The sequence below is a fragment of the Neolamprologus brichardi genome, chromosome 16 (assembly GCF_056152115.1).
Source record: "Neolamprologus brichardi isolate AB-2024 chromosome 16, ASM5615211v1, whole genome shotgun sequence".
In the NCBI taxonomy this organism is placed as follows: domain Eukaryota; kingdom Metazoa; phylum Chordata; class Actinopteri; order Cichliformes; family Cichlidae; genus Neolamprologus; species Neolamprologus brichardi.
Genome location: NC_142119.1, coordinates 33,630,210 through 33,641,092, shown reverse-complemented (window position 1 = coordinate 33,641,092; position 10,883 = coordinate 33,630,210). Strand labels below are relative to the sequence as shown.

Here is a 10,883-nt window from a genome sequence, read left to right as displayed (position 1 = left end):
CAATTCCACAACTTCATAGTTTTTCTTGCGGTATGCAGAGCTGTCTAGCATAAAAATACAATGGCAAAACAAATCAAATAGATGTTTAACTTAACAGGAAGGGGCCCTGATTCAAAGGCTAACAGTCCCTCAGTCTCAGTTCAGCATTTCTGTTGGTAGACTTGATGAACATGCCTTGTAAAATGTACAACTTTTAGAGCAGCCAATACATTTTCAATACACTTTGTCGCTCCTAAACAACAAACAACACTACATGTAATGCTAATGCCTGTCACAAATCTGCCACGTTTTAGCTAGCTAACGCTGGCTAGCTAGCATTTCGGAGACATAGCCAACATTGCAGCCATTTGCAGGGTTCCACACTTAACTTTTTGTCACTGGATGCTGATAGTTTACTCAACGTAGTCGTACTTGTCAGCACAGGCAAGTGGGTGAGTATGGAGAGCACCATTTGACACAGTACATTACAGTTTCTGTTTCAGCTGCGCTACTGCTAACCTCAGTTGTTTAGTGCAATGAAAGCTAACCTGGGGGTCTAGTACATCTTCTGATTGACATGCTCCAAGCAGAAGACGTGTTACACCCTCAGTGTACAGATTGATTGTCCTTCGATCAGTTTTAAATATGATACATCTCTTTACACAGGACTGTATAATATACCTGCTACTGGTTTGGACAATATATGATGTAAAAGATAGAAACATCATGCAAGAGCTGATTTCTTGTTCTCACACTATGTTCACTTGTATCTTTGAATGACCAACTTATCAGAGTAGCTGCACATGCAGACCACTGCAAAAGCCTATCGTACCCAGAAGTAATCCAGTAACCCAGAAGTAATCCAGTAACCCACAGTCTTTTTTTATTAATGCTGACCACATTATGATGGTTTCTATCACAAGGCTCTTTATTATGAATGAAAAGCCTTCTGAAATGTATACACCTCCAGACAGCTGAAAAAAAAATGTTACTTTGAACTGACTTTTTAAAAAAAAATGTCTAATTTGTTACAGCTAAATTTATTAGTTTTAGACTAAAAGTGTGATTTGATTGAAACTGTAAATTATTCTTAAATAAGTCAATTATATTTATTTTTCCAGAATCATAAATGTACATGAAAACAAACAAACAAAGTAATTCCAAAGATCTTAAACCCTTTTTTCACTTTGGTACAACAACCTGATAGTTTTGAGTACATTTGTTCTTCGGGCTCAGTTAATTGAAACTTTCTAATTGTTTTACAGTTTTTTCAACTTATACATTTTGGCCAGTGTAATAAAATACAATTACACGTTACACATAACTGAAAATTGGTTTCTTATGTCCTCATTTAAAATATTACTTAATAAACCTTCACAAAAACCCTTTTTATTACGTAAAATTCACCACAATCAAAAGCTGATTTCTTTAAGGTTAAACCAAGATTTTCACGTCACAATCAATGTACTAGAAATAAAGACACCTTCTCTTTTGAAGGACCAAATGTATTATGGTGCATTTTCAAAACAAAGGCTGCCTTTTATTTACATAAAATACATTAAAAATTATAAAATAAAGCACTGAAGTCTTCATTATCTACACAACAGTTGCAAAAGAAACAAACATCAAATACACTAGACAAAATTACGCAAAATTTGTCCCCTTCTCAACCTTTTAAAGATCTTAAAAAATATGCTGAATTAAAGATTAAAGATATATTTAAAATATAAGATTGGTGATGTAACAGCAATTAATATTAACATTTCTAACACTGTGAATATGAATGAATATGACAGACAGAACAATGAAGGGGGGAGGATCAGATACTGTTTTTCTAATTTCAGTCAAATTAAAGTATTTCCTTCCCATTACAATCTAATAAATTCTTTACACTTCCCCGGAGTGTGTCTGTGTCTACATGTCTCTTTGGCGGATCCAGTGCTTTGAGATTGACACTGACACTACAGACTCTATGTGTCACTTTCTTTATTTCTATCTCCATGAACAGTTTCTGCATCAAAGGTGTATTTGAGCCTTCCAGGATCACTCAAGTTGCAAGTATAGATCAAGACAAATAGCATAGCACATGCACGTGTGATTGATCACAACTCATTAAGGAATTTCACACCATTAGTGACAATTCCACCTGCATGTGGTGGCTGCAGAGTGTCCTTTGATGACAAACACTGGCATTGTACTTACTGCACATACTTCACCGCTGAAGCGTGGTAATGGCGGACACAGGAATCAGTGCTGAGTGGCGTCATGTGACACCATCACCTTTGACTTGAAGTACATAGTTACTTAAGAGGAAATTGTTTCTATAGATTTTTTCCACGTAAGTAATTTTTCATTTTAGGTAAAGTGAAATAAACTGTTTCAAACCGGAAATCCCAGTTTACCATTGCAACAATGTAAAATTTCAATTCAACTAAATGACATGGACAATTAGTGTAGCACAACCTACTGATTTATTTAGTAAAATTACCAATGTAATGGTAACTGTGAATATAGTGTTTAAACATTTACTAATTGATGTAACTGTACTGATTAAACATAATTCCAGTTTGGGTTTTGGTGACAAACACCTGCTCTGCTTTTAAGATTAAAACTAAAAAGTTTATAGTTCAGGCTGGAGCAGGTGACCCAGAATCATCCCCTATAGGCGTATGCTGCTGGAGGCTTCCCATGATGCAGTGTTTCTTCTTCATTTACCTTTTTATTTTTTGCACACTCTGCATTTAATAATTAGTTATTACTAATCTCTGCCTCTCTTGCACAGTATGTCTCTGGATCTGTCTCCCTCCCCTCAGCAGCAGATGCTGCTTCTCCCTGAGCCTCGATCCGCCAGAGGTTTCTTCCTGTTTAAAGGATGTTTTTCCTTCCCACTGTCGCCAAGTGGTTGCTCATAGGGGGGGTCACCTGACTGCTGAGGTTTTCTTTCTGATATTGCACGGTCTTTACCCAACGATGTAAAAAAAAGGGGGGGTTTGAGGTGACTATTGTTGCGAATTGCTGCTATATAAATAAAATTCAATAAAAATGAATATTAATCTTAAAAAAAACATTTTTTCTCAGTAGTAAATCAGTACAATTATAAAACACAAAATTATCAAACTTAGCCTCACTTCCCGTTGCTCTGGTGTAAGTGGAAAACATGTGCAAATACTTTGAAACTAGGTAGGTATCCAGTTAGCAGTGACATCATGATATAAATGCTGATATGCTGCTACATTTACAGCTAAGCAACCACTTGTTGCTTATGTATCTATACAGTGACAGTCTCTTGGTGTGTTAGAGTCCATCAGTGGTTTCATGCTGGTAAGAACTGAGCAGATGAAGCTGTTGGAATAAACACCAGTCCCATGGGAAAGGGTGACCTCTGAGGTCTCATATTTACCTTAGAGCTCCATCTATTTTCTTGTTAGAGTTAAATCCTGCCTTTGTCTCTGACAGCTTCTCTGTTTGTTTATCTTCTCTCTCTTATTCCTCCTTTTCTCCAACATAGACTCTGTTTCTCTTTCTGTTTTTCCGCCACCTTTGATGCATCCCACCAATGTTTAATCCTTTCGGCTAACACAACATGATACGCGGTGCTGAAAGGGTGTACATCTGTGCAGTGTTTTCAGGAAGGTTTAAATCCAGTTACAACAGTGTAAGACTGATGGCTCCCCTTCTGTCCAAAGTTATGAATATTTAAACTGTCACAGAATCAACCTCACACTCTCAGCACCAATGGATAAGTCAGCCTGCCACCAACAGTGGATGAGAAGCTGTTTATTCAAATCCAGACACTAGGACATGAAGCCCAGCTGCTATTGGCCAGAATGTTCACGCAGAGCTGAAGAGATTCCACCCAGTGAGCTTCCCTTTTAACTTTAGGGACGTGTTTGTCTGGATGGATCTTGAAAAACTAACAAAATTTGAAACAAAAACAAAGACAACAGTGATTAAAAACTAAACTAAAGTTCTTACACGGGATATGAACCAAGAACTGCCTGAAAATTTTGTGAACTGTACCTGATAGAGAGACAACAGGTTTGTTGTATATTGTTGTATAAATGGAAAGGCATTCATTCATTTGCCACAACACCTCCTTCTAATATGATGTTTTTTTCTCTTAAACAGGACAGCACAGCATCTTTGTCTGAATCTACCTGGGACTAAAGCGTTATGATGCATTAAGAGTTTGTGTTATGATCCGATCTCATCTCCAAAACAGTCAATATTCCTAAAGAAACATTTTGGGAGGAACTTAGCTGCTACCACAGATCAATATTCATATAGTGAACATAACATATCATTGTTGCCTATTCGAATATCTATTCAGGTCCAGAGTATCTTCCTTTACCATGCTGTGAGCATCGTGTGTGTGTGTGTGTGTGTGTGTGTGTGTGTGTGTGCAAAGTTTAACAGTTCACTGCAAAACTTTTTTCCTTTATTTTGTCATTTAGCTGTAGTTCTCATACGGTGCCATTTGTTATATACTAGCAACAAAATAATCAGCAAAACTCAGGAAATATGTTGGGCTCTGTAACTGAGACAGAGGCAGAAGAGTAATGGGGTGGTGGGTGTGGGTGGGGCTTTCTAATTATTTTTGAAATGTAACACTTTTTAATCCATGTTAACTGCATTTTGCTCTGACAAATGGTGCTTGGACTGCTCTGCTGTTGGGACCCCTGAGGAAAAGCAGATGTTTCCAAGTGCTGTATGTGCCACTAAAAAAAACTGTAAATCTCTTTATGCCAAAGTCTAAAATAAAATGATGTCAACTGAGAAGAAGAATTGGATCTACTATTATAAATACTAGTAAAAAAAAAACTGTAAATAAAAATAGAAAGTTCACAAGACTAAAAACCAAAAATGAATGAGACAGATCTTCAGGCTTTCAGGCAGAACTGCTTTATAAAATAAAATAAAATAAAATAAAATAAAATAAAATAAAATAAAATAAAATAAAATAAACAAATTAATAATAAAGGTGTAATAAAGGTGCCGATGTGCTCAACTGGCCTGTTGTTTATGATGATGATGATTTTTTTTTTTTTTGGCACACTTTCTCATTGTTATATGACTCACTGGGACCATAGTAATGATATTAGTAATGATATTAGAAACAAAAAGTTAAAATGCATGCTTTAAAAGAATGACAACCTAAAGGTAAGTGCACCTGAACTCCCTACAAATCATAGGTGCCCCTCACACACAGGTGTTTTTTTTAAAATGCTTCTTTTCTTGGGACTTTGGAAATGTATAAACACAAATCCAGAATCCAGGGAACTTGTGAAATATGTGAAAGGTGATAGAGTCTGTGGAGAGGTCTGACTCAAAGACCAAAGAAATTAGATGGCAGTGTACTAACTGATGTATCAACGCTGAAAGCAAAGCATTAAGCGTGCAAGTTTTGGGAAAGCCACAGGCTGAAACTTTGGAAGAATTACTTCTTATAGCTTATCTGTAAATAAACTGTTTTTGTTGCATTGCGCCAAATTACCTCTTACTCTCGAACGTCCTACAAAACACTGAAGGACTCTGAATAATTCAATTCCAGTAATGAGATGAATAAACAAATGCATGCATGAATATTCAGAGATTTAGTCATATCATTCCAGCTTCAAAAGCTTTTGGAAAATATTGCAACAGCATGCACAATCTGCTATGCAGCTGCTTCATTTTCCTAAAGTCCACCGGCGTTTACTCATCGCTGGCTTCTTATTGCCAAAAGAGCTTTTTGTGCTCATCTTTAGCGGCTGTTTACACTCGTGCTTTGCGAAGGTGGCTATTTCAAATGCTGTATTTTACTCACATACTTGCTGCACATGTTGGAAATTAGTATTCGTGTGAGCAGATGAATTGTTCAGGAAGAAACATTCAGTTGGACAGACAGACAGGTGTCAGTGGGCTAAAAGTCATCACTGTTTGCTGAATGAAGCTCATTCTCCACCAGCTGAAGCCACATTGTGCACAACTGTGAATAATTAAAAACAGTGTCATCCAGCAGAAGAGACGAGCTCTGAAAAGTTTCTTTCATGTGGCAACGTTGCTGTTGGCTCATAACATGACGAGAAATTACTTTGGGCACTCTGTTATATATCCGAGAAAACGTTTATCGTCAAACTTGTTCTTTTTAATGAAGCCCTTTTTCATAAGATGCTCGTAACTGCTTTTATATAACACCAATAATTAGGCTGCGATTTATTATTTAAATGCCGATATGTTTATATATATATATTTTTTTTTGTTTGTTTTTTTGGTTGACAACTGAATCTAAGCCGATTGGGTTTTATATGGAATAATAATGAAAATAATCTGATTAAAAATAAAAACTTTAAAGAGTGCTAAGGTGTTTTAGCTGAGGCGGAAAACTTTTTGTTCCCATGACAAACGTTTAATTGGCCTTGAAAGTCTAAACACTACAATTTAAAACGAAAACAAAACAACTTGTGCTTATGATGCGTAATTTCGCTGGTTATTATGTAATAATACTGAATAACCCTGTTCAGTACTGCCCTCCTGCTACAAACTATAAATGCTGCTTTTAGTGTCCTTTAAATGTAAAAAAGAAAAACAAATAAAAACAAAACCACCACAAAATGTTTTTCTCATTTCAATATTCATCTTTATTTTACATTTCAAACCCCAACATAATCAGAGATTCGTCTGAACGTCCCCTCCAAAATAAGTAAATAAATATCATTTTCAAATTTTTATTTTTATTTTTTATTTTTTTGTAATTAAAAAAATAAAGAAGTGGTCGCTGTGTGCGTCTGACAGTGAATAACAGCCTACCGAGCAGAAAATAGGGAGAGGAGCATTGAATGAGGCGGACAGAATAATTATAGCAGGTGCAAGATGTGAGGAGGTGGGGTGGCGGAGTCTTCCTGGACATTTACAAGACTCTAATATATATCTCCGACTATTTAAACAGAACAGCCCATCTAGATATTTACATCCTATATTTGTAGTTTGATTCAACTTTTGGGGACTTTTTTTTCCTGCGGTACCACAGAACAGAAAAGTATTTTTGGAATAAATGTGATCTTCAACAAACTGCATGGAAACACGTATGTGGGCCATGAGCGATTCCCAGTCGCAAGAAAACGTTTGTGTGTGTTGCAGGAGCTCTGTGAAGAAAAGACCGGTTAAAACAGAGGTTAATTACTATGAAACACCGAGTTAGTTTCAAAAACACCAAAGTCCCAGTGAAGAAAACCAATGCATTGGTCTTAAATGCCTCCGTTGACGCAACGGATTCGGCAACAAAGATAAATAAAAGCACGATAAAGTTGGGAGATAAGTCTTTAACACCCCCCGGAGAAAAGTTCAGCTTTGCTTGGAGTCACTTAGAGTCGCTGGTGAGCCTCGGCATGGTGACGGTGCTCATGCTGGACACATGCGGAGGCGGGACTTGGCACATGCTGCACGGACAGGGCATGCCGGTGCCAACGCCCCAGTGCTGGAAACTGCTGCCCAAGGGCCCCGCACTGGCAGTGGGCGCTTTGAGAAGTCCGTGGTGGGGTCTGACTGAAGTGACGGCGGAGATACCGGGCGCGGAAAGAGAGGCAGTGGAGACAGCCGCCGACGGGAGGAGAGGGTGATGTACCGCGGGGTGCGACGCGTGAGGAGCCGCCGGGTGTCCCGGCACGGGCCCCGCGTGTGTCATAGTCCCACATGCTGACGGGTGGAAGCCGCTGTGATGTCCGCTACTGCCGTAGATTTCACTTACAAGCCGCTTCATCTCTTCCAGAGAGTTGCTCAGCATCAGGATGTAGTTTCTCGCCAGCAGCAACGTGGCGATTTTGGAGAGTTTACGCACCGACGGTCCGTGCGCGTAGGGCATGACCTCCCGCAGCCCGTCCATGGCCACGTTGAGGTCGTGCATTCTTTTCCTCTCGCGGCTGTTGATCTTGAGGCGGATCGCTTGCAGCTCGTTCTCCGAGAGGAGTTTACGGTCTTTCTTGGATGCCATCCGGAGCGCCAGAGAGTCCTCGTCGAGGGCGGAGAGGCCACGCAGACCGGGGATCTCTGACGGAGAGTCACTCTGCGTAGAGGACACAGCGCCGGAGAAGCCGTGCACAGACTTCTTCAAAGTAGACATGAAGATGTCGTCCACCTCGGGAGAGGACGGTCTGCTTGACACGCGGCTTGTATCTGAGTCCATGATCCGGGTTTCACACGCTAATCTGAGAAAAACAACAAAAAAGTAAACTTCTGAGTTACTTTACTGAAAGCTCAAATCCACATATCGACCAACCCAAGCTGATAATGAGAATCTGCTCATTTTTTAAAAAATATTTTTAAATCAATGTAGGCCTCATAAAATATGTTAACACAGAGGAAACTTTGTGATTTAACTTTGATATAACACAATCACAGAATGGAAAAAGAAAGAAAACCATATAAAAGTTATTTGTTGAGTTCCCCATCTTTTATATGCAGCAGCCAGTAATCAGCGTCCTGTTTCATTTCTGGATATTTTTTTTCTGAGAATAATTAAAGCAGAAACACAATCTGTGTATACTGACACTAATTATCAGGATAACCTAACAGAAAATAAATAATAAAACACCTACCGAGAGTGTTTGCAGGCGCGATGAAGAGAAAAACCTAAACGTCAAATCCACTTGTTACTCCAAGTCGCATCTGACAGCCCATTTGGCACGCCTGCGTGCATCCGCGGGGTTTTATAGTGGGCTGGGGTGCACAGAGGCCGGGTCACCAGGACAACGCAGTTTCTGTCCAAGCTGCCTCCCGGCGACCAATCAGCTCCGCGCAGAGGGAGGAGAGAGGGAGAGGAGGCTGACGGAGGGACCTCCAGCCTGATGTAATTACCAACACCCAGCATCACTATTAAGTGAAATCAGACACACTCCGTCCTACATATGGGCCCTTCCTGTGAAAATATTGGCCCGCCTGTATGGATGGATTTTTATTACAATAAGCCATGAAATAAGACGCATTTCTTCCCCCTTTATAAGTTAAAAATAATTAGGGAAAAGCAATACAGTAAATCAAACTTTAAAAAAATAAAAATAATTGGCCTAACGTATATGAAACCTTTTTTATTATTATTATTGTGATTAAATTTCATTTAAAATGTGCTTGAATTCCATGTATCTTTTTTTAATGAAGTAGCCTAAATGAGATTTCAGTTTGTTTTGATCATGAATTCGTTTTTTTATATATTAATAATAAACAATAAAAAAAGGAGAGTCAGTGTCGCCCCTTCGGCTGAACACAGATTACCAATCGAAGCCTAATAAGCAGTGCAATATGTTTCCTGCTTGCAGTGTTTGAGTTAGTACGGTGTTTTCCGTTTGTACCCGCTGTCGGCCAGCAGCTGCCGTTGAAGTGCATCTTTAACGTTAATTAATGAAGTGTGTAAAATTGCCTTTAACCGTTATGATCCGCAATATTTCAATTAGACTGCAGTGAGCCACAACTCCGTGGCCTGCCGCTGGCGGTTTTCTGAGCCGTGACATAAGGGCCTAAACCGGTGGTCTGCACTCGGACCTAACTGAAACTGACAGCATGCATTGTGCCACAATATGACAAGTGTTGTCCAGTCGGACGCAAAGAGCCCTAATTGCCTCTACAGGTTTATCTGTTTTTATAAGGGTGAGTTATTGGTTAAATAAAAGGCGGGCTGAGGAACACCTCTGATGGGGGTTAACATTTGTAACTTAGGCCTATAGATACTTTGCACCAGGCGAAACATACATAAAATAATTATTAGTTTTTCCTAGCATTATTTTTCAATCTTTCTCATTCATCACGTATATATATATATATATATATATATATATATATATATATATATATATATATATATATATATATATATATGTGTGTGTGTGTGTGTGTGTGTGTGTGTGTGTGTGTGTGTGTGTTATTCATTTAGAAAAGAAATGACACCAAGGGAAAAAAAACAACAAGCAAACTAGCAAAGCTAGAAAGAAAAAGTACAAACAACTTCAGAAGTTCAATAGGGCAATGACAAAAATGAAAAAAAGTTTTAATTATTATTATTTTTTTAAATTTATCTCTTCCTTATTTCAGCTAAGTTTTCGTAAACGGAAGACTGTTGCCATAGTTACCCTCCGTTTTACGCGCCTTGCGCACTGATTTAGAATTCTAGTTGACCGGAACTAAGTTTGTGCGGAGTCATGTTCGATTTGACGGCCAGTCGGAAAATTTGGCCGAACAACCGTCATCTTTCAGTTAGGAGCCCTTCAGGTGTCAAAAAATCAAGGTCATTAGCGGGTGAGTGTGCTTTCGCGTACCATACACACGCGCACACGCACGCACACAAACCCACTCACCGCCCCTGTTTTTCTCCTCCCTCTTCCTGAGCCTATATTTGCTAGCTTGGCTCCTCCATTGCGTTCGCGTGTTTAGGCCTGCTCCCGTTAAATAAGATTATGCTAATGAAGTGGCATTTTAAATAAGGAGGTTTGTATCCTTGCCACCCCCCTGCTTCATTAAACATTCCCACAGTCTCAGTGTTGCAAGTGGATTCACAATGAGACACATGCTCGCCTCTTCCGCAGGGTTTTCTTTTTACCTCTAGCATCCTCATTTCACTCTCTACCACGAATTTGACCTCCCAGCAAGAATGTAACGACAGCTTGAAACATTCTGGAAGGTTGTCATAATTTCAATTATATATTTATTTATTTTACTTATTTATATAGAGTTTTTTTAATAACTTTTTGTGCTTAACATATTTTTCTTAATGCATTAACAGAAATTGATTTGTGGTATGTCAGTGAGAAAGGCTGATATGTCAACAGGAAAAAAATAAGTTTCGGGCCAATTCCTAAGTTTCCTAAGATTCAGAGAAAACCTATACAGCTCTCTGTGTGTGTTTTATATTGCAGCAGCTGGAAACTGCCCCCCAATCC

The 10,883-nt window shown here is 38.8% G+C and overlaps 1 protein-coding gene across 1 annotated transcript; it reads right to left on the bottom strand.

Annotated features, from left to right (window-relative positions):
- Positions 1–6,586: 6,586 nt before the first annotated feature.
- olig2 (oligodendrocyte lineage transcription factor 2) lies at positions 6,587–8,694 on the bottom strand. The gene is made up of 2 exons (XM_006799148.3): positions 8,553–8,694; positions 6,587–8,162 (listed from the first exon to the last, which is right to left on the bottom strand). Exon 2 carries the CDS (start codon positions 8,138–8,140, stop codon positions 7,319–7,321), a length of 822 nt encoding a protein of 273 aa, XP_006799211.1. The 5' UTR covers positions 8,141–8,162; positions 8,553–8,694; the 3' UTR covers positions 6,587–7,318.
- Positions 8,695–10,883: the final 2,189 nt, after the last annotated feature.

What these genes read in the sequence shown, in the direction of transcription:
- olig2 (XM_006799148.3), bottom strand. Translation starts at nt 8,140, where the DNA reads ATGGACTCAGATACAAGCCGCGTGTCAAGCAGACCGTCCTCTCCCGAG.